Genomic DNA, 25,642 nt, shown 5'->3' with positions numbered 1-25,642 from the left:
TTTTGCAGGGGCCCCTTACTCCAGAGTCATGCAGCTAAGAATGAAATTTTTGCTAAAAATGTTATCTTGATATTTTTAGCAAATAAAAACCTGAATAACCACAGCTTTGATCATTTACTACATGTGATTTTTTGAGCACTTTTACATTTGTTTAAATAACATTACTGAATCAAATTATTCTTTAAATTAAAACCAAACTTGATCTATTTAAAGTGTGCCAAGTTACTCAGCCTCACTGCTATGTGTTTGCTCATAGCAGCTGCTAATCCAGAAAGAACAGGCACTAAGCATGCGGGGAGCTTGGGAGTGGAATCCTGTGACACACCATGATGAGCAAATATTTCCTTCCAGACAGAATATGATATATTTTTTCATCATAAAATTTATATGAAGCTGAAGGGATATAAATGTATGTAGTGCTAATTTGGAAACCTGCAAAGATGATATTGGGAAAATTAAACCTTACTTCTGCTGAACCTGGAGCCAGTATACTTTCCAATAGATAACATATTTATTAAAGATGGGGAACAATGTTTATTAAATGGCATAATGATCTTTGATTGAGGGACATTAGGCAAGCCAGTTAACTTCTCTGGGCTTTATTTGTATTCTCTCTAAAATGATGAGGAATAAATATAATAATAACTAAGGTTATTTTCTCTCTAATAGTCTATTTTAGAGAGGGTATATACACAAATCTACACATACGTATATATGCACCTACAATATTACTACATTCTATAGAAAACTAATAATTAGGGACCTGTCTTCTCTAACATTTTGCATATCTCTTTAAAAATAAAATTCAATGAAAACAACACCTGACTTACATTGGCTAGATGAGATCTTATGTTGACGCTTAGGGGAAATGGAGAAAAGTACATTTCAATAGGGCACTGGACTTCAAAGTTGGCTTAGTTTTCTCCCACCCAGAAAGTTTGTTTTATAACTCTTTTGATACATTTGAAGATTCTCACAACACAGAGAGCTGTTAAGAATGTATAAAGTATTTCCCCTCTGCTGATCATCTTTTTTATTGATACCTACTCAAAAATTTGGAGATGTACTCTTATGGAAAAAAAAATGTTGGCCCTACTCAGCTTGCCTGTCTGTAAAACTGCTCAGTAAGGATAATGATAGTTCTTCATTACGTGTGCCTGTAGTTGCAATTAAGATGTTCCCCCAAAGGATTTTTAGCAGGGCTTGTCTTCCTATAAAGGCCATGTCTCTTTCATACTGAGTGTTTAATGAATAACTAGTCTAAGGAACTATTGCTGATCAACTATTGCTTGATGTGGCTGATGGAGCAAATGGTTTCAGCCCAGTGCCTCAATACTTGGGATAATTGCATGAGTAGTAAAGTTGCTTACCATTAACCAATAGTAAGCGTTTAAGTTGTGAATTCAAACCAAATCACTCCATTTGACCAACCACAAGTCTGGACTTTGAAGTCTAACAAATTGGATTGAATCTGTTTTACCATATATTGACTGAATGTGTTTAGGTAAATTATTTAACCATTGCGAAACTTTGTTTCTTTATCCACAATATGTAAAAAACACTGGTAGCTTCCAAGAGTTATGTGAAAGCCTTTGAGAATTATAAAACATAACACATTAGTTGTTATATTTTCATTATATGTGCTGTAGTAATAATATCAACAGATACAGGAAAATCTAAGAGCTTTGGTTACAGAAAAGTTTTAAGTGGTTTCATTGTTTAACATTTTGATGAAACATTGCTCTGGTGAAAAATAATTTAAAGGCATAAATCTTGTTTTTAGAAAGCTTACAGTAAATTGAGACAAACAAATGAGACAAGCAAATATGACAAGCAAATGAGTTAATACCAGCAAATGAGACAACAAACAGTTACTGTGCATAGTGAAAAACACCATGATGTAGTAGATAGTAAGCAAACGCTGTAAGAGTATAGAGGTGAAATCTGATATTGGCAGGTCAGAAAAGTCTTCTCAAATGAGGTAAATGAGCAAAACCATAAAAAAGAAGTGTGGGGGCAAGGTCAGTAGTGAAAGGAACAAGGACAAATTTTTAAATAGGAAAAATATGCAAATTTATAACAAATTATTTATATTCAGAGAGCAACCAAGGATTTGGATTGATGGTGCTTGTGTGAGGGGTAAAAGTCTGATTGTTAAGGGATGAACATACAGGATAAGCAGAATTTACTGCATTCTGAAATTATGGAACAGACATACTTTAAATAAAGAAATGACATAAATAGATTTGCTCTTTTGGAAATGTTTCCTGGCAGCCTGTGGGTAACGGATGGAAAACTGAAGGGGTGCAGTGAGGACCAGCAAGCCTGGAGGTATTGAAGCTTGTGGGGAAATTCCAGGTATTTGGAAAGTGGGGAGAGAATAGAGTTAGGTCAAACCATTAGGCATTAGGAACTAATAGGACTGACAAGAGAGAGACATAAAATAAAAACGCCATCACACTTGTTTACTGATTGCTCAGAGGTGGGATATGAAGGAGGTATGGGTCTTATTTAGTCTTGTAAATTTCTGAATTGGTGAGTCCATATTTGCAGTGAGATGGAGACCCAGGAAAAGGCAAAGATCTGAAAGGAGAGATACTGAGTTTGTTTGTGGGCATGTTTACTGTGAGATATCCAAATCTCAGTTGCAAATCTGTAACTTAGGAAACTAGGTGAGAGCTGGAGGTGTAAATTTGAGTGTCAGTTTGAAGATAGTAATTGAAACTATATCCATAGAAGCAATCACCTTCGGAAATGTTTTATTGTTCCTTGCTTTAATACAATTATATGATTAGGTAATTATAATGTCCTTCTTATAGGCTTCATAAGAAAAAAAAAACTACTATACTTTACTGATTTATTTCAGAACATCCTTATTAGTTTTAAAACAAATCAATTAGAGTCCTGTTCTTTTAGAGTTTAATTGATTAGCCCATCTAAATAAAGAAGTTTTATTCACCACTGGCACTGTCACTTTTAGATTATTTTGAGCTATATTTATAAGTAATGGTAAATGCCTATTTTAACGTTTTACCATGTGATAAAATTGGTGATTCAAGGTTTCTTCCAAATAGATGGGCTTGGCTTTTGAAGACAGGTCATGTCAAACAAGAATTCCCACATTTTATGGCCGCAGAACAGTCTGTCATAAGGGAATATAAATTATGTCCTTACCTCTCACAAGACTGTTAAAAACTAGATAACTAGACTGGATAATAAGATAGTATAATATATGAATGTCATCATCATTACTAGTAGATTTGTCCTATTAGTGATGGGTGAATTGCAAAATTGCAAATGGAAACTTACTTTTTGGAATCACTTTATAATTATTTCTTTTTTGAATAATTTTAAGTGTAGATATTTGTACAACTTTCTGATATTAAAATTCACCAAAATTCAGTATGCTTTAGTGATTTTTATTTCTCATGATTGTAACGTATGCATTTAATACTGCAAACTATTTTATACAAAGAGTTCATTACCTCTGTTATGATTATAACTTATTGTAATAATATTTTATACACTAACTGAATAATTTATGTTTCTCCAACAGCCCTTTCCAATGTGGCATACTTAGCATAATAAAGTAGAAATCTTAGTTTAGGGACATATTCCTCAGCCTATAAGAACTAGTACAATCTAAAATAGTAGGTGAAAACTTAAATTGTGCTAATTCTAAACATGAAAATCTAACTATTTGAAGCATTAACAATCCTTAATAGTGCCATAAACCATATTAACTTTTTAGCAAGGTAACACAAATTGCCATATTTTGTAATGCTTTTTTTTTTTTTACACAGTCATATTCTGTTATAAGTGAAATTGGGCTCCAGGCCAAGGAGAACTTTGGAGAACTTTTAAGTTTGAGTGACTGTCTCACAGCTGGAAACCACCCCAAAGTGCATTGATCGCAGAAGAATATGTTTCCTATTATCCAGTTCTCTACCAAGCTATTTTTTTGTAGCTTGAAAATAATAAAGATTTTGTAAGCCCCAAGAGGTCTTTTTGATCCATGAATGAAGTTACCCTGGATTCATATAACTAAAATCTGACTTCCTTTCAGCCATTGAAATTCAAAACCCTTTCCATTTATTAGTATGAAATAAAAAAAACCTTCAAAAAATGTCAAAACGTTGCATTTAATGAAGTCAGTGTCAGTGCATGTCAAAGTTTTGATTCCATTTAAGATGAGTACAATGTGATGTGAAAGGAAATGTAAAGTGAGTAATGGCAGTCGGTTAATTAAAGTAGATATTGAAGGATGCAATCTGTTAGCCTTTAAATTATTCTTTAAAGTTTTTCTTAATCAAAAGATACACTTTTTATAGTTACCATAAAATTTATGTTACTCATATTTAAATGTTTAGAATTTATGAATTACCAGAAAAAAATAAGATATTTGATTTTTTGGTTGCTTTAAAATTTTGTTACCTGGAATTTTAAAATGAAATCAGTCTTTAAAAAAAGATTTGTTCTTTTAGGTTCGTTCATGTACCCATAGTGCCATTTTACTAATGATTCATTACACATTCTTAGTGCCTTTCTGGAGGAAAAACAAGTACAGTTCACAGAATCTTCCATATGATTTCTCTAGAATTATAGTCTTCATTTATAATGACACAGTAGAAACCGAGTTGCTTATATAACTATAGTACCCTAGTAAATTAGTTGCATGTCTACAGTAAAATCCAGATCTTCTTTACAAATTCTAGATCAGATATATAGCCAAATCATATAAATATATATATAGGAATGTAATTTTGAAGTAATTTCCGTCAGAGTAAAATTATAAATTGTTACTCATATTTAATATAACCATTCGACTCACAGGAAGTAACTACAGAAAACACAAGGTTTAAAAACTGGCATAAAAACTCATTTTGCCAGGTGAAAAGAAATTGATGCAACATGTTGAACTTTGATCATTCATGTTTCACCAGTGAACCCAGATGCACGGAAAATACTTTACTCAAATTGCTCACAATAAGTGCCAATCCTCATTTTTCCATATCAAGGAGAGATGGGGATATGGAAAAATATACAAAATTGGCAGATAATCTTCAAACCTTATTTTAGGCAATATTTTTCACTTCCTGTCCTATCAAACTTTTTTTTTTTTTTTTTAACCAGATTGCCTAACAAGGTTGCCTTGTCCTTGCCCCTGCCTGCCCTCTGGTGGAGAATAGCAGGATGGTAAACGGAAAATAAGGAGAAAATCCATGGTGAGATGATGAATAAGTACCTAAGATAGGTGCTACCACAAGTTACTGGATAATCACTTCTAGTAACACTTTTTATTTATATATTTCAAATATAACTATATATTCTTAATATTAAATTTGATTTTAACTACTCAATGTCAACTAGCTCATCCTGCTTTGAGACGGCAGGAGGGAAACCCTGGGGGAAGGGGGAAGCAAGAGAAAATTTTTATCCAGTGTGCTCTCCAAGATTTAACTGAATCATTTGTTATAGTTGACTTTCTTCTTAAATATTTTGTGTAACTGAAAGAATAATAATGCCTCAGATTTTCATGACAATATATGATGGTGGGCTTAGAGGAAGGCTTATCATTTTCCAGTTCTGTATTTTTTAGTTGACAATTTACTAGTAATTTCATCTCCATTCATGCAGACAACATCCTATAAAATAAATATGTCGGTTTATTTGAGTTCAATGGACTGTTGACAAATCATGGCCCTATAAAGTACGAATCAGGGACTTTTGAAACAGATAAACCGAACCCTTGACTCGTAACCAAACTGAATAAATAAGATTTTTATTACAAATAACTTGACAAACCCAAATCTTTCCACTTTATCTTCCTTATATTTCTATAATAAAACTGATGTAACAAACCCTAAATCACCACCATTTGGTAATAGCAAAATTGAAAACTCAAAAATTTTCAGTTTTCTTTATACCAACAGATTTGAGATTGTACCCAAAATTTCTGTCCTGGTTTGGCCTTGAATTTCAATCCAATTCTTCGCTTCCACAGCTGTTTGCTGGGTACGCTGTTATTTAAATAATGGGGCTCTGTGGAGAAGACCTCAAGGGAGTTGAGGGGATCGAGAGAGCTGGAGAAGAGAAAGGGATGAAAGAGACTTTAAAAGATGAAACAAATGTTAGGAGTTTATGTAGGTCAAGACATTTAAAGTTAACTTTCATTTGTATTGTAATGGGGGAATTTTCCAGCTATTAATATTTTGAGCAGAGAGCCCACTTATTTCATAGAATAAAAAATTAAGAGGATGCCGTCAAGCATTGCATAAAGGCATTGACGTGGCATTGTTATATGTAAAAGGACTGAAAATTGAACTAACCCAAGTTTGTTATTTTAGACTTGGGCCTCTAGGAGTTCATGGAAAATAGTATTGGATATTTTGAGCTATTAGAGATATACCCACAGACCTATTCTCTTCCAGGTCTATATCATGATTTTAACGATAAAAGTTTAAGAGATTATCAGAGAAAGAATTGATCCTCACAATTAAACACAGCAACAAGAATATATGTGTATGTGCTGTGTGTGGGGGTAAACATACAGGAGTAGACATGCATGTATTTCCTTGTATCTTTCTTTTCTACCAAACATTTCTAAAGTCAGGGCTAACTTAATATTTCATTTTTCCATAGCTTGTATCAAGTTCCCCATGCTCCACTTCCTTCTTCTGCTTTTCAGCACCTTCATATTCCTCACATTCTTTTATGGCAGAGCACAACTCTCTCACTTTTTCTAACAAGAAACACACATTGCAGTTAAACAGCCGAGGTCATCCCCATGCTCGCGTCACAGGTCAAGCAAGATCACTTACATTTTTTAGGGGGTCATTTCTTCTCACTGGGTGGGATATGACCTTGTTCCTGTTTCCAGAAAAGAAACCACCCCAGATGTTCACCACCCTTTCTCTCTCTTTTTTTTTCTGTTTTTCCATTCTCTTCCTTGTTTGATGGCAAACACACACTTGGACATTCATCTTCCTAGTATTTTTGTATGTTAAAAAAGATCTTTATTTTTACCTAATGTATCTTAAATACAAAAATAAGCCAAAAATACAGAAAATCTGACATTTAATTAAAATTTAGGGGATAGATACTATTTTATAATTTGAATGTACCATTCTGAAAACTCCTTGGTATTTTCAGCATATTATAAAGTCATTATTAAGATACATTTCTCTCTGCATCTGTGCCGCCATCTTAATATCATCTGTGGGCTGCACTTTTTTTTCAAAACCATCTGCATTTTGAGCTGTCTTTTGAGAAATAGCTGTAAGAATACAATTAATTCTGTTCTCCCTGTGTGGGTTGTTCCTCGTGGGTTTTCATTGACCATCCCAGACATTCAGCTTTCAAGATCCTTTACATTTACTCACTGAATACAACCAAGTTTGCAGTGGTTTTGTACTGATTACACATATATAGATACTTTTCCTGACTTTATTTTTTACAAACATAGTCAAGATGTAATGCCTGCAGAAATTATTACTCTCAGTATCAATTTCATAGCTTCAGTCCTATCTTCTTTATGAAGCTTAACTCTAGTTGACTGCTCCATGACTTACATGAATTGAACACATACTGTATGCCAGCAACCGTACCATATGATGGAGGTACAGCAATGAACAAAACAAAACAAAAAGGCTTCTCTTCATGGAGTTTACAGTCTAGTGAAAATAGACTTTTAAATTGAAAACAGCTAATATATTAGAAAATAAATACCTGCTTTGTAACAAGTACTGCGCTAAAAGCTCTATGCCAGTCTCCTTGATTTACGTATTTTTTTAATTGTCATTTTCAAAGATTTTAATCTTTAAGGAACCTTTGCATTTTAATTTCTGTATTATATTTTGAAGTTTATTTTTATTAAGTTCTAGAGTTAGAACAAAATAATAAATTTTGAAATAAGAAAATCTGGTGGAAATACTGTATACCTTTTATTGCCATACCAACTTTATTAGACCCCAACTTTATTCATACCCTGTTAAAAATCCATAACCAATATAAATTTTGAAGAAAGTTCATGGTCTAATTTTTGGTTAGAAGAAGAATTCTGTAAATTAAAATCAAATTTCTCTTGATATGACACATTTTTCCCCAAAGAATGTTCATTTCAGAGGTAAAAAATATTTGATGAAGACCAAACTAATAGTTTATCTTAAAGAGAAATTATCAAATTTTGTCCTTAAAAATCTAATAAGTACCAATTAATTCATTGACTCAAAAGGATAATTAATGTTTTGATTGTGAATTATTATAAAATAAAATGCTAGCAAAAGCAGGCAAACTTGTATGTACCACAAAGGGTTTTATCAAATCTCATTATAGTATATCCACTTAACATATTTTAAGTAAATAAAACATTAAGAAAAAGTTGAGGAGCTCTCTTTACATATTCTCCTCTGATACTATTTCCCTTCTTTCAGCACCAGAAGTAACTTCAGGCAGGATGACATTTTGACTTTCATGAGCCTTAGGCACTTTTGCCTTCTTGAGCCCTTCTTGAGCCCATTTCTATATAATAAAAAATTATATAGCTGTTAAAAATTTAACAGTAAAAATATTATATTATACAACAGTGTTTCTAAAAAGATGTATGTAATTCAGATTGGTTTCACTGTTATGTATCCAATATTATTATAATCATTTTTCCTTGGGTTTTAAAAGAAATGAAAATTAAAACATTTCTATTATCCTCTAAAAGTATCGTGGACCCTCAACACTGTGAATTCAGCCTTTTAGCATTCCTATGCTTTTGCTTACATATTCATCTGTATAGATTTTTAAATTACCACTTATTGTATTGGTTTTAGAAAATGTATTGAGAACTAGTTGTATAATTTTAGTTGGTTTAAAACAAGCAAGCAAACAGTATTTGCCTTCATTTTGAGAACATATTCAGCATTTGCTTTCTTTTTTTTTTCCTGAGACTGAAGCTCCCTCTGTCTCCCAGGCTGGAGTGCAGTGGCGTGATCTTGGCTCACTGCAACCTCTGCTTTCTGGGTTCAAGTGATTCTTCTGCCACAGCCTCCCGAGTTGCTGGGATTACAGGCATGTGCCACCACACCTAGCTAATTTTTGTATTTTTAGTAGAGAGGGAGTTTCAGCATGTTGGCCAGCCTGGTCTCGAACTCCTGACCTCAAGTGATCCACCTGCCTTGGCCTCCAAAAGTGTTGGGATTACAGGCATGAGCCACCGCGCCCGGCCAGCATTTGCTTTTAAATTAGTATCAATAACACTTTTAATTTCACCCACAAACACATACAATCACTGAAATAATATAAATATAGAAAAGATTTGTTAAATGTATGATTGTTTTCTGGAGCATAAAAAGGTGTTTTCTTATGTTCTCCAGTAGAAAGTTCCTCTGTGTGTATGTGTGTGTCTATTTAAGAGAGAGACAGATAGATTCAGCTGATTCCTTAGTGATGCTTGTAATATACAGCAAATTGACACTAAAATTTTGGCATGTTTGGAGATTAATCCTAGGAAAAAAGTACATTTTGCCATGGAGAGTGTGCGTGCTGTTGTTTGGCTTTAGAGTTCAGTGCTTTAATTTGTGTCATTTTTTTTGGACAAGCAGTGCTACAGAATGTCATCCACACCTTTAAGATTTGCTAATTTCCTCCAGGAGTTTTACTCTTTCTCATGCCAGTTAGTGGTAGAAAAATAGCTTCTTCCATTCATCAGATGAGGTAATGCTCTGTTACTATTCACATTTGAGTGTAGTATGAGTGTTGTATTTAAATGATACCAGCAAGAAGAAAAATTGCTGCTTTCTTTTGAAGGTTATTTCTGTGCTTTCACTCTTTAAGGGTTTTAAAATAACTGTAGCAAGCATTTTCTTGATTTTTTTTTTCAGTTTTCTTCACCTTAATTAAATAACAATGAATGTGTCAGCCACTTGTTCAAGGCTTTGAAGATGTCAGTACAACTGTGATAATTTAATCCCATCACGTAGCTGCTATGCCTAAGAATATGCTTTGATGTTCAACATACGCAAATTTGGTTAAGCTGCCAAACCATCAATCTGGACTCTATGTTTGTTGGTGAAAGACACTAACCAGTTTTGCTATTGTGAACTTTACTGTAGTAGACTTATTTGCTAGCAACTAAACATACTCAGCACTTCCCTCACTGTGCTTTAATTTTTTCCCCTCTATCTGATATTTCTAACTTGATCTCTTGGGTATCTCTTTGTTCCAATCCTAGCTATCTTTCCAAGTATCAACTCAAATGCTATAGACTCCTTAAAATCTTCCTCATTTCCTTTCCATTACTTCCAATTCTATTTTTCCTCCATTCTTCCACCCTGTCAAGATGGAAATATTTTTCTCTTCTCAAATTCCATGCTTTGGTCAGTTTCTATTTAATAGTATTCACAGCTTTCTTCCCTCTGTAACTATTTGCCAATATAGTCTGTTGTTTACATGTTCTTGTCTGCTAAGTAAGAGGAAAGGATATGTTGAACACAAAACATACTGTGTGTGTGTGTGTGTGTGTGTGTGTGTGTGTGTGTGTGTGTGTGTGTGTGTGTAGACAGAGTCTTGCTCTGTCTCCCAGGCTGGAGTGCAGTGGCTCAATATTGGCTCACTGAAACCTCCACCTCCCAGGTTCAAGCAATTCTCCTGCCTCAGCCTCCCAAGTAGCTGGAACTACAGGTGTGTGCCACCATGCCCAGCTAATATCTTTTGTATTTTAGTAGAGACTGGGTTTCACTGTGTTGCCCAGGCTGCTCTAGAACTCCTGAGCTCAGGCAATCTGCCCGGCTTGGCCTCCCAAAGTGCTAGAATTACAGACATGAGCCACCGCACCTGGCCATATAATACGTACTTCCAGTCCATGAAACACAGCATTAGCCCTTAGTGAATGCTCACGTGAGAAATGGGTATCAGTCCTTAGTACTGATAGATTAGGTGCTGAGATAGAGTTGAGTAATTTACTACACATTTTCTCTCAAGGCGTTCAGAGAGTCTGCTCGGGGACACAAAAAATAAATTAGGGCAAACCACTCTTACCAGTATTACATAAGTATAAACAGCACAGGTCAGAGAAAAAGACCTAAATATTTTGGGCAATGCACTTTACTTTCACTGAAGCAATAACCTTTATATTATATTGTTATTATATTATTATATTTATTATACAGATGAGATAACTGATGCATAGTGAGGTTAACTTGTTCAGAGTAAATAACTCATATGTAGCAAAAACACACTTTGAATTTTAGTTCTAGCTAACCTTAAAAGATGCATGAGAAGAAGAATCCAACTACTGGGGTGTTGATGAAAGAGTGGCTAGAGATGAATTTCAAAAAGAGGTAACACTTGAGCTGAGTCTTGAAAGATACTTAGAAATCACAAAGTAGGGAGACCTGGGGGACAATAACGAGAACAGACATGAGGTGTGAAATATCACGGGGAGTTAAGGTAAATGAAAATAGTTGACTGTGAGTGAGACAAAGAGTGATGAATTAGAGGGGTGGACAATAAGAAAATCAGAAGATATGTTATACTAAAGCAGTTGTATTCCAAATCAGTGGTAATAAATTTTAGACAATAGAATGGTCATTGTTTCTCTATTAGATTGGAGGCAGGTATGACAATTAATAGGCTATAGCTTAAAATTAACGAGTGGCTTGATATAGAAAAACATAGACTGAGTGTGGTGGCTCATCCCTGTAATTCCAGCACTTTGGGAGGCTGAGGCTGGTGAATTGTTTAAGCCCAGGGGTTCAAGACTAGTCTGGGCAACATGGAGAAACCCAGTCTCTTCAAAAAATACAAAAATAATCTGAGCATGTTGGCACACACCTGTAATCTGTAGTCCCAGCTACTTGGGAGGCTTAGGTGAGAGGATCACCTGAGCCCAGGAGGTCAAGGCTGCAGTGAGCCATGATTGTGCCACTGCACTTCAACCTTAGTGACAGAGTGAGACCCTGTCTCAAAAACAAACACACACAGACACACAAACAAAAAAATCATAAAAGAGTTATGAGATAATTAGAGGATACAGTTGATCACATTGGTTGAATGATTGAAGTGGTATGAAGGCAAATGATTAAGACGGGAGAAAGCTGATTTAGTAGACGATATAGCTAAAATTATTTGTTGAGCTAATTAAATATTCTTACTGCATTTTATATCACATTAATACAATTATAAGGAAACTTGTTATTTTCTGCCAGTATGATGCTTGTTATACACAAGTAGTCTATCTGTTTCTCAGTTTTAAAGATAAAGAGGACATAACATAACATAATATGTTTGTTTATAACATGTCCTCTTCAAAACACAGAGGACATAAATTTGTATGGCTCCCTTTAATGGGATATGTTACTGACTTATTTAGAATGAAAGTATTGCCTTTAGACGGTAATGATCTTACAAATGGACTAAAACATTTCTTTTGAACATTGAATTCAGCATTCTTTGTAATAAGAAATATTTAACCAATACGAATAGCCTTCCTGGCTATTTGGATTTTTTGTTAGTTCAATATCTATTATTTATTCTTTATACAAACCTCATTCACTCATGTTTGCCTACTTTCCAGTCAACTCATTAAATGCATATAATTCTCTTTCCATATATGACAATAATTTCATGGAAATATTCTTAGAGCAAATACATTCATAATTATTTGAAAACCTTTCACAGGGTAGTGATCAAAGTTTCCCAGGAAGGGGTATGCTAGTTAGATATTTTTCTTTTCCCAGGAAAAGGATTAAGCTAGTTAGATATTTTTATTTTGCTAATTTCTATATCTTATTCTCAACTTCGTGGCCAAATGCAACATAACTTTTCTGTGATTTACTCTGTAGTAAATCAAAAAAGAGTTGAACTTTTTCTTTCAAAATCTGCATGTTTTGCCAAGCACTCATGAGTTATTAGATGCTGAAAATTTACCACAGTGTACAGTTACAGCCCCATTTCTGTAATGATATTTGACTTGAAAAAAGTCCATTTAAAACTTTATTCCATAATGCCAATAACTACAATAGTAAAATGCAGCACCACCTAGGATTTATGTACTCTTGTCCTTTGGAAGTATTAAAAGTATTTTCCATTTTCACTGCTCTACATTTTTTACAGTCCTGTGTCAGTAGGGTTGGTCTTTGATGGTAGATTCGGGGGATTTCGTACTTATGCTATCTTTCATACTGAAATTAAAACAGCTAAGAAAGGGTTACTGGTAATAGGTTAATTGGAATTCTCTTTAGGTCAGTTCAGCAGGTATTTGTTGAGCAAATATTTTCTTCTCTGTACTGATTGTGTCTGTGTGTGAGAGAGAGAGAGAGACAGAGAGAGATGGCTAGGTGGTATGAGAAAGAGGTATAAATAGCCGTAATATTATACAAGGTAGCCTAAAATTCACATTCAAAGTACATTTGAGAAACGGAAAAGAGATTTGTTCTAGCTGAAGGATCCTAGGAAGGCTATGATGATGTGGAAAAATGGAAGAAAGAACCACAAAACACTAGTTTTGGCTTCTTTAAGACTCAAGGACAAATTTCCACTCAGCTAAATTTGTAGTTGTGTTACTGCAGCAAGTTATTTGGTCTTCCTGAACACCAGTTTCCTAATTTGGAAAAGAGAAATAAAGTACCTACATTGTGGTTTGGGGTAGAGAGGGACTAACGGAATTTACATTTGTTAAGTATCTCCACTAGTTATTTCTTAATTATGTCCTTTTTATAATGTGTTTGTATTGCTGTTATGCTTATTATTACAAATGTTATTTATACTATTAAATAAGGAGGATAAAAACCATGATGTAAACCATGAGGAAGACTTTATTTAACAAGGAGGTGAGAAAAGAGTGGCTGTCTTCTCTTGGAAAGGATGGCACTGTGAGCAAGGGAATTTAGCTGTGACAGTACAGGGCATCTGGACTTCAACTGTGGTGCACAGGGAAGAAACTATTAATATCACGCTTCTAGTTGGAAAAATTCTATGTAGTTAGACAAATGAGTAAGGCACTTGTCCTATATCCTTTCATATGTTCCCAGTCTGGAACTTGTAATTTAGTCAGATAAACTTAGGGCTTGTAGGATAACATGGAAGTTACGTAGAAGTCTATTTTTGCAGAGTGGTCCTCTATCTCTGACATTAGCTGAAGAGTTACTCTTTTTAGGCATAATGTGGAGTGGCACTGTATTGGTTGAGAAGTTAAACTTAGTGATTGTATAGTCCCATTCACTATAAAAGTCTGTAATTCTAGAAAAAAAAGACTAACATCTTAAGTCAAATTATTTCTACATATTTTATTTTCTGAAATATTTTTGTTTTGCTTGTAAACATTTCTGTATGTAAACGTAACTGAAGAAAATTTTATATACAACAGAATTATCTGATTTTTAAAAATATTTTCCATGTATTTATAGATCTTGCAGGCATAATTTTTAATGACCATGGAAAATATGTGTATAAGGATAACATTGAGCTCTGTGTAAATATTGGTGGACATTCAGTCTTCCCAATTCCAAATTTATTAACATTTTGACTGTTAAAACTGCGTTGAGCATTGCATTTCTTAAAAGCTATTTCTCTAATTCTGTTTACTTCAGTTAAGTTTCTAGAATTGGAATTCCTGAGTCAAGGGTTATGAACATTCTTAAGAATTCTGATAAATATACCACTTTGCTTTTGGAAAGAATTATAACATTATACATTTTCATGAATGATGGTTGCTCATTAACTTTCATTATTTTCAAAACATCTACATATTATTTTAATCAAAATTACACTATTAATAGTGAGGATTAAATTTTAGGTTACATTGTAATTCTCCAACTATTTATTTGTTAATTGGAAGCTACAGTCTGCCTCCTCCCACTATCACCCACATTTCTCCTTTCTCTGCATTCTTTTTCTCCATAGCAATTATTGTATTCTAATATATTAAACCACAATTTCTCATCTTGTTTAATGTCAATCTGTCCTGCTTAAGGGCACTGCTTATTGTCTATTTGCTGCCCTTTCTTCAGATTTAGAACAGTGCTTTGCTTACCTTATAGTTTGTGCTCAATAAATATTTTTTTGAAGAAATAAATAGATACATTTCTCTTTGTAGGCTTTTTTAGTCCATTAATTCTTAAAGGAGTATATATTTTCTTAATATGAATGAGGCCTGTATACAACAAATAAATCATTTCTCTGTTTTATATTCTAAAAATATTTTCATAGTTTGTGTGGCTATTAATTTTATATGTATATTTCAATATGGATGTTTTAAATAACTGTTCCTCCTTTCTTTTGCGATTATAATTATGCTCATAGTTTGAATAATGAGAAATACATCTCTTATTATTGAGGTATTTAAAAAATATATTTGGTTCCCTATTAGATTTTAGTGTCTTCCATAATTTTTAATTATTATTTTATTTAGGCATTATTTAGGTTTATGACGTGGAAGTTAAAATTATGTTTTCATATTCATTGTTAAAGTATCACTTTTTGATAAATTTAATGACTTTTCAGTTGCATATGTTTTCTTTATAATGTATTAAATTATCATATGCAGCCTACATATTGCTTTCCATTTGTCAGATATTTTTTTGATCAGGATAAATCTCCAGATACACTTTAGAATATTTTAATAAGTCTCGAACAATTCTCAATTATGTTTAGATAGGAACAGTTTTCATCTTCCAAATAAATATGTAAACACTTAACACCTTTAAAGCAATCAGCCTTCCCATCACCTCAAATTATCTTTATCTTAAATTATTCACATTTTTAGGAAAACATTTTGTACTATTATTTTAAGACCTTTAAAAATACATGTTGCACACGTTTTTTTCAAGTTTTTCCTATTCAGTTGGTATTTTTGTTGTTGAAATTGAGGTTTTATTGTATTTTATAATTTGAAATTATTGGTATGTTAAATATTATTCTACATTTATGTTGTTCTGCAATTTATTGACCAATTTACTGTCTTGCTTTTCTGTGTTTATTTCTCATTTCTGTTTCATGTCTTTCATTGTACTTTTAAGGACCTCCAGAAATATTAGGAGATATATCTGTATTGCTTTCAATTTTAATGGAATATTTCTAGCATGTTATAGCTAAGTTGTTGTGGGTTTGTATTATATGTGATAATATCTTTAGAAAAAAAAATCTCTTAAAGGTTATATCTATTCCACTATGATTAAATGCTGACTCTGTTTTACTATGAATCTAAATAGTATTTACTAGCTTCTTGGCACATAGTTTGAAAAACCTGCTTTATTTTCTTGAACCTGTTCAAGGTTTTGAACTTCAAAAATTTAATTATTCATTAAATGTAAATACTTTGAGCTAAAACATCTACTTATTAATAAATTTTAGCCACTGTTAAGCTATAAACTCTCCTTTCTTACACATCTCTTTACTTAGACCTTCTGTTAAATTCAACTTTACCTAATAACATTATTTCTTCAGAGATATTGCACCTCCGTGTGTTCTGAATCCTTTAAACTGTATACAACATTTTAAATATACACAAGTGTTAGGAACACAGAAGTATTTAAAATTGGGGATGATGAAGGCAATGTGTTATTTTAAGCAAGGCACTTGCATAAAATATTAGTTTAATACTCACTGGCAAAAAGGCCGAGTACTGCTTAACCACACAAAAATACAAAGAATTAGGCGTAGTTTATATTATTATTATTCACTTATCAAATACTGATCTTTCTTTGAACACCTGAATATCGAATTTAATCATTGGTGTGAGGAACTAGAGTAGAAGCTGAGATGTTAAGTTTTTTGTAACTAGTACCCTGGTAGTTTTTGTTGTTGTTTCAACATTTTTTAATAACTTACATAAATTATAGGTTGGTGCATAGAGGTAATCTGAACTTTACTAGGATTACGCATGCAGAGATCATCTGGAGGCAAATAAATCCTTCTCTCACTCTTATCCCCCTACCCACATATTCACCTTACCTAACCCGCCCGGTTTAGTTATATGCTGAAATCTATCAGCGACACGAGATAAATAGTGCTGTTTAATTCTAGATCTCTCCTTTAGTTTTAGTGTTTCATTGTAAGAATTATCCAGCTTCTGGGTAGGTAAATCCTGCCCTGCCTCAGTGACGTTTACTAATGAAGGACAGGGATATAAGCGGCCAGAGTCTGGAAGGAAGATAATAAGCTTTAAGTAAAATTGAAACTAAGTCTTAGTTGTCTTTTGTTGAGCCTGTACCATGAAACCTGGCTCATAGAATGAATATGTGATTGTTTGTTGAAGCTAAATAATAAACAACTCAGGCTAAACTGAGGAAGAGCCGGACGCGGTGGCTCACGCTTGTAATCCCAGCACTTTGGGAGGCCAAGTAGGGCTGATCACCTGAGGTCAGGAGTTCGAGACCAGCTTGGCTGACAAGGTGAAACCCCATCTCTACCAAAAATACAAAAAAAAATTAGCTGGACTTGGTGGCGTTTCCTTGTAATCCCAGCTACTCGAGAGGTTGAGGCAGGAGAATCACTTGAACCTGGGAGGCGGAGGTTGCAGTGAGCCGAGATCACGCCACTGCACTCCAGGTTGGGAGACAAGAGTGAGACTATGTCTCAAAAAGAAAGAAAAAAAAAAAAAAAAAAAGGAAGAGACTGTATTTCCAGAGGCTGGAGACTCAGAGATTCTGTTGATAGAAATCTTAATATTTAAATTCTTCTTTGTCTTTCTTTTTATTTTGTCCTTAGGAGCTTTTCTCCTTCTCCCAAAAATAATATTTTATAAACAAGTGCAGAAAGAACCTCTACAATATTGTAACATGCTTTTCTTTAAGTTTAAAATATTAAAAATTGAACTCACTATCATGTTCACAGTACTAGTCCTCATATTTTGCATCATTGTTAATGCTGAACAATTTAGTTCCTCCAGTAAGAATCTCTGGAACCAATCTTACGTTTTCTTTGCTCTTATCACCCAAACGCGTCAGCCATTCAGCCCACTAGAACCGACAATGTAATTGCTTCTCAGTTGTGGCTGCACATTAGAATCACCAAGGGAGCTCTCAACAGTACAAATGCCTTGGTTTCACCCCTTTCAGAGATGCTGCTGTATTTGATCTAAAGTACTGTTGGGCCATTATACTTTTGCAGCTCCCCAGCTGATTCAAATGTTCAGCCAAGATGAAGAATCACTGCTCTGAATCCTCCAGGTTAAACCCTCATCACCTCTTGCACAGCATATTACAGCTTCCTTCTAATTTGTATTATTTTCTCATCCCTCCCACCTCACAGTATCACTCTTGTAAAAAATCTTTGACTCCTCATTGTCTGCAGATTATAGTCTAAATTCACCTTAGAAATTTTTAATGCATTTCTTTTATTGGCTTACTTGAGTCTTCTGTACTTGACACGTGGTCGCATTCATGCCTCTCACACTCCGTCACCACAATCTACACTGGTCATGTCCAATTCCTGAGCTCTCCCCCTACTGTATCCGGGAATGCTATTCCCTTTCTTCTCCAGAAGGGAGCTCCTGTTTTGCCTTCATTGCTCTTCTTTTAGGTTATGTCCTTTATGAGTTTTTACCAGATGCCCACAGTCCTCTAGCTTCTTGGCATTTGTCCCCTGATGTTTCTACGATGCATTTATATGTTCATCTTCTGTGCTAGGCCGTGAATCCTGTGAGGCTAGGTATTCTGTTTCAATCCTCTCTTTGTACCCACTGTTCAACCCTAGCAGGGTTCTTAGCATCAAAAAGCTTTTCAGTTGACAAGTTCTTGTGTGTGTGTGTGTGTGTGATGAATACATTGAAAATTGAAAAAAGAAATTTTAAGATTATGATACTATTCCATGGGTTCTAAAGAGTTTCTTTCTCCTTAATATTTAAGGAAACAAAGAATATTTTCCATATTAAAAAAATTTCATATTACAAATATTGAGTCATACTTAGGAAGATCACTATACCTGCAAAGTTAGAAATGTAATAGAGCTGATGAAAACATCTGCTTTGTGTAAATATTCATGTTTGAGGAATATATAATCTGTTATAGAATCGTAACGTTTCCCATTGGATATAATGGATAAAAGTTGTTAACGCATTAATTTTGTCGATATATCTCTATAGTTACGTATGTGTGAGTTAATATTTAATGTGGGTAAATACACCTACCTTAGACTTAACCACAAACGTTTTAATTTTAAAAAGATAAATTAAAAGTTTACATGCCATAAGAAACGTAATGTGCACCATCTAAGGACCTTAAGGGAAATTGTAAATATCATCAGACTTGCACATAGTATTATATTCTAAGTATATGCAGAGGGATTACTGCAGCCCAGAAAATTTGTAAAGCTTGAGTTTTATTGCACAGAAGAATGAATAAAATGCGCTTTCGAAAAAACGGAGCTAAATTTGGCTGACTAGACTCTATTATCCATCCTAATATATTATTTTCTAGCTTTTCTTAATAAGAACCCCTGGAAAAATAAATTGAAATTATGTATTAATGGCCCCCTTATCTACAGATTCTGAATCAGGAGGTCTAGTGTAAGATCTCAAAATACCTGTTTTTAACTATCATTCAGATTGTTTTAAAATCATCACGAAAGTTTGGGAAATATCGACATAGGTACAATTTAAATAATTTTTTTGATGATTTGATAAAATGAAATGTGGGTATATGTGACCTATCTAATCTAAACACTATCTATAAGACATTCACCAAATGATGCCAAATGATGATATAAACCAACTGCCTGGTGCCCATTCGTCTATGTGACCACGTGTCAGCCCAGTCCCTGTTCCTTATGTTCAAGATGGACCTCACTTAGAACAACAGAAAGCATATGAGAGCCATTCAACTGCAGCTAGTAAGAAGATAATAATGAGTGTATTTGATTATCTTCTCTTAGGCTTTAAGAATTCCTTCAGAGAGAAAATTTCATAAATTTTTATTTAATCCAAAAGTTCCTTAACAATATATCCTAGAAAATTTTCTGTGCTCCCACACCCTCAGCATCTACTAATCATCTATGAGAAAAGTGTTCTAAGAGATCTTTGGCCAGGCGCAGTGGCTCACACCTGTAATCCCAACACTTTGGGAGGCCGAGGCAGGCAGATCACGAGGTGAGGAGTTCGAGACCAGCCTGACCAATATGGTGAAACCCCGTCTGTACTGAAAATACAAAAATTAGCCAGGTATGGTGGCACATACCTCTAATCCCAGCTACTCAGGAGGCTGAGGCAGGAGAATCACTGGAACAAGGGAAGCAGAGGTTGCAGTGAGCCAAGATCATGCCACTGCACTCCAGCCTGGCAACGGGGTGAAACTCTGTCTCAAAAAAAAAAAAAAATAATCAACTCAAGGTGGACCAAAGACTGCACTGTCCATCCTGGGCAACATAGCGAGACTCCATCTAAAAAAAAAAAGAGAGATTTCTGGAATAAATGATACTCTTGGATGTGATGCTACAACAGCCACTCAAAAGTGAAAAATTAAGACAAATAATTAGGCATGTAGATCCCTACCCAAGAGAATACTCATTTATTTACCTTTTACTATAACGAATGTAATTATTTAAACAATGTTCATTTCCTCTGTTTTAACAGATCAATTAATTGAGCCACAGAAAAAAGTCATCTTGAATACAATAATTCAGTATTTACCTCTTTCTTTGAATTACTCCTTAAGACACATGTTATTTTCCAGGGAAGTAGGTAGAAGCTAGTACTGAATATTCCATAGATCAACTTATAATATCTATTATTAAAAATATTATAAACTTATTAGAACCTATGTATGAACTGCTTATGCAATTAGACCCTTAAATTTCTTTTTTGGAGATAATATATACTTGGTGAGCCACAAAGCATATATTACCTAAGAAATGGCTAAACCAGAGTCATTATTGTAATACTGTTACTTACTAGTAATAGCTGGAATTTTATGTCTATAAGCATATTTGATTAAATATTGTTCTTAAAAATGTACCTACTTTTTTTTAGAAAACAAACTCGGAATCTTATAGAGACAGCTATACATACATTCATAAATTTGATAATAAATAATTTATCATTTAATTCTATAAAGAAACAGAATTAACATTCTAAATAAATTTATTTCATGTAATTTATTGAAAACTTAAAAATAACGTCCTTATTGAGGGCATAATGCAAAACAAAAAGTAAATATTTTAATGATTTAAATTATGAATCAAGTAAATTGCTTTATGTATGGGGCCGTAACAGTAAAGATTTTTTTTTTGTAAATGAGAAGAAAGAAATAGCTCTGCCATTACTGTTAAGATTTGAAAACAATAGGAAAAGAAAATATAAAGAGTGGAGAAAAAATGTTTCAAAATAAGCCAAAAATGTCAGGTAATAGAACAACAACACACTTAGCAAATCTCTGACTACCAGAATTTTGGATCAACTCCCAGGTTTAGGAGTTGGATGAAACTGGTGCGATGTTTGCCAAAACTTACGGAAGCTTTAAAGAGATAAGAGTATATATATATATATATATATATATATTTATTTTTTTAAAGCCCTCTGTTTAAAAAGATGTAAATGTTCTTTCTTCTCCATACATAGTTTTTCTTTCTTTTTTTTTTTCAGGATGATTTAATCGTCAAATCTATTGCTATAACACATTCAGTCACTTAATTTGAAGGCATGTACAAGTGGTGATTAAAATTAAACTGAAAAAATTTGCATCAGAATCTTTAAAGGCATAAGAAAATTGCAGATTTGTAAGACTGCATATAGGATTCTTTCTCCTTTCATGTCTGAATTCTTTAGTGAGTAAATATGTATATAGACTGATTTGGATGTGAAAGACTCTGCCTTTATAAGTTATTAGAATGATTCTTTCATCTTTCCTACTTAAGGGAAACAAAAAATAAAAGATTCATTTTTATGTAGATTCATAATATCATAAGTTATCAGGAAGAAATGCCTCGTGATAAGAAATGCATCTACAAACGCAGTTCCTGCTCACCATAAAACCCTGGCTAAGTAGGATTATACCTTATATTTATAAATTTTAATGTTTTACTAGGAAAACAATGTTTAGAAAAGTATATGTTTAAAAATTTGTACTATATTTTCGAGGTCAGGAGATCAAGATCATCCTGGCTAACACGGTGAAACCCTGTCTCTACTAAAAATAATTAAAAAAAAAAAAATTAGCTGGGCGTGGTGGTGGGCGCCTGTGGTCCTAGCTACTCAGGAGGCCGAGGCAGGAGAATGGCGTGAACCCGGGAGGCGGAGCTTGCAGCGAGCCGAGATTGTGCCACTGCATTCCAGCCTGGGCTACAGAGCCAGATGCTATTAAAAAAAAAAATTCAATAAAATTATTGTTATTTTTTAAAATCATTATCATTTTTAGAAAGTGACAGTTATTCTAGTCAAATTAATCTGAGAGTCAAGATTTCCATAGCACCTGAAAAATAAAAATTATGGCTACATAACTGTTGATTGACTCAAAATGCCAATAATTGAAAAGATTAGAATTCTGGAGAAAATTCTTTTTACATTGAAAAACATTTGGTAATGTATTCAAAAGGACCAGATTTATCATACAAAAAAAAAATTTAGCTATGTTAAAATGCATCTAAAGTATTCATTGATGCTAATGAAGACATTTGATAAATCAGTGAAATTATTTCGAAAAGTTCTGGTGCCTACATGTAAGTAGTTTTAAATATGTACATATTGACAAATTCTCAGTGTGTTTTGGATTAAATTGATACAACTCACTTTTAAAATATAGTACACATACTACAAATATTTTGTTTATAAATTTTCATAAATTGACTAAAATCTATCATGACTTTCTTAGCAAGATAGGTTAAATAATCTACCTTTTGTTCAGAATAGAACAAAACTCTTGATTTTCACAAGACCCAAATAGAGAAGTTCAGAGTAAATATTTTATATTCTTGAACAGGGTAAATTATTTAATGATAATATTTCTTTGCGTGGTGAGGAGGACATATCGGTGGCAAAGAAAATAGGAGTGGAAATATCAGATATGAGACATTTCTAGTTACAGAAGTCATGAAATAACATTGCCAATCTTGTCCCAAATTTTTTGATAATTTCTATTAATTTTTGCCCATGGTTTCATGTTTTTTAAAAAATCTATTTTATTTCAATAGCTTTTGGGATGTACATGGTTTTTCATTACATGGATGAATTGTATAGTGGTAAAACCTAAGATTTTATTGCATTCATCACCTGAGTAGTGTGTATCGTACCCAGTATGTAGTTTTCTATCCCTTACCTCCCTCTCATCTTCCCGCTTCTATGTCTCCAAAGTCCATTATACCAGTCTGTATGCCTTTGCGTACACACAGCTTAACTCCCACATATAAGTGAAAGCATATGGTATTTGGTTTTCCATTTCTGAGTTACTTCTTAGAATAATGGCCTCTAGCTCCATCCAAGTTGCTGCCTGAGATGTTATTTCATTCTGTTTTTAGGGCTGAGTAATATTCCATGGTGTATATATACCATATTTTCTTTATCCACTCATTGGTTGATGGGTACTTAGATTGGTTCCATATCTTTGCAATTGTGAATTGTGCTCTAACAAACATGTATATGCAGATGTCTTTTTGATACAATATCTTATTTTCCTTTGGACAGATACCCAGTAGCGGGATTGCTGGATACAATGCTAGATCTTCTTTTAGTCTTTTGATAAATCTCCATACTGTTTTCCTTAGATGTTTTACTAATTTACATTCCCACCAGCAGTGTATAAGCATTCCTTTTCACCATACTTGCACAAACATCTATTCTTTTTTTGACCTTATAATAATGACCACACTTGCATGGGTGAGATGGTATCTCATTGTGGTTTTAATTTGAATTTTCTTGATGATTAGTGATGTTCAGCATTTTTTGATATATTTGTTGGCCATTTGTATATCTTCTTTTGAGAAATGTCTATTTATGTCATTTAGCCCACTTTTTGATGGGATTATTTGTTTTTTTTTTTCCTGCTGATTTATTTGAGCTCCTTGTGGATTCTGAATATTAGTTCTTTGTCAGATGCATAGTTTGCAAATACTTTCTGCCATTCTGTGGTTGTCTGTTTACTCTGATGGTTAATTCTTTTGCTGTGCAGAAGCTTTTTCGTTTAATTAGGTCCTATTTATTTTGCTCTTGGGGTCTTAGTCATAAATTATTTGCCTAGACCAATGTCCAAAAGAGCTTTTTTCTAGGCTATTTTCTACAATGTTTATAGTTTCAGGTCTTAGCTTTAAGTCTTTGGTCCATCTTGAGTTGATTTTTATATAAGGTGAGAGATAGGGATCCAGTTTTATTCTTCTACATATGGCTATCCAGTTTTCACAGCAACATTTATTAAATAAGGTGTCCTTTCCCCAGTTTATATTTTTGAATGCTTTCTCAAGCATCAGTTGGTTGTAAGTATTTGGCTTTACTTGGGGCCCTTTGTTTAGTTCCATTGGTTTATCATGCACCTACTTGTATACCAGTGTCATGCTGTTTTGGTAGTTATGACTTTGTAGTATCATTTGAAGTCGGGTAATGTGATACCTCCAGGTTTGTTCTTTTTGCTTAGGATTGCTTTAGCTATTAAGGTTATTTTTGTAATCCACAGAATTTTAGGATTTTTTTTTTTCGAGTTCTGTTAAAAATGATGTTGGTATTTTGATAGGAATTGCATTGAATCTGTAGATTGCTTTGGGCAGTATGGTCATTTTCATGATATTGATTCTGCCAGTCCAAGGGCCTGGGATATGTTTCCATTTGTTTGTGTCATCTGTGATTTCTTTCAGCAGTTTCTTTTAGCTCTCCTCGTAGAGATCTTTCACCCCCTTGTTTAAGTATATCCTAAAGTATTTTAGTTTTTGCAGCTATTGTAAAAGGAATTGGGTTCTTCATTTGATTCTCAGATTGATCATTGTTGGTATATAGAAGTGCTACTGATTTGTGTACATTGATTTTGTAACCTGAGAGTTTACTGAATTTATCAGATCTAGTAGTCTTGTGGAGTATTCTTTACAGCTTTCTAGTTATACAATCATATTATCAGTGAACAATGATAGTTTAACTTCCTCTTTTTCAATTTAGATGCACTTTATTTCTTTCTCCTGTCTGATTGCTCTAGCTAGGACTTCAGGTGTTATGTTGAATAGAAGTAGTGAAAGTGGACATCTTTGCCTTGTTCTAGTTCTCGGGGGAATGCTTTCAACTTTTCACCATTCAGTATGACATTGACTGTGGGTCCATCATATATGGCTTTTATTATTTTGAGGTATGCCCCTACTATGGCTAGTTTGTTGAGGATTTTTATCATACAGTGATGCTAGATTTTATCAAATGCCTTATCTGCATCTGTTGAGATGATCATATGGTTTTTATTTTTAATTCTGTTTATGTGATTTATCACATTTTTTGACTTGCATGTGTTAAACCATCCCTGCATCCCTGTAATGAAACCCACTTGATCATGATTTATTATCTTTTTGATGTGTTGTTGGATTCAGTTAGCTAGTATTCTGTTGAGGATTTTTGCATCTGTATTTATCAGGGATATTGGTCTGTGGTTTTCTTTTTGTTGTTGTTGTTATATACTTTCCTAGTGTTGGTATCAGGGTGATAATGGCTTCATAGATAGTTAGGGAGGATTCTATCCTTCTGAATCTTTTGGACTAGTTTCAG

General features: G+C 33.6%; 1 protein-coding gene across 4 annotated transcripts in view; it reads left to right on the top strand.

Moving 5' to 3' along the window:
• The window catches only part of AGMO (alkylglycerol monooxygenase), a 412,221-nt gene that overhangs the window by 293,136 nt on the left and 93,443 nt on the right, over nt 1-25,642 (top strand). Inside the window, exon 12 of one of the 4 annotated variants that reach the window (XM_055115721.1) lies at nt 5,134-5,650. The exons of the other annotated variants lie outside the window; for them this stretch is intronic. Within the exon in view, the coding sequence (XP_054971696.1) occupies nt 5,134-5,142 (9 nt within the window). The 3' untranslated portion in view covers nt 5,143-5,650. Of the gene's footprint in view, nt 1-5,133; nt 5,651-25,642 lie in introns of those variants that run through there. 4 annotated transcript variants of the gene reach the window in all.

Source organism: Pan paniscus, chromosome 6 (assembly GCF_029289425.2).
Source record: "Pan paniscus chromosome 6, NHGRI_mPanPan1-v2.0_pri, whole genome shotgun sequence".
Classification (NCBI taxonomy): domain Eukaryota; kingdom Metazoa; phylum Chordata; class Mammalia; order Primates; family Hominidae; genus Pan; species Pan paniscus.
Note: the sequence above shows the minus strand (reverse complement) of the source record. Positions and strands in the feature narration are given on the sequence as shown.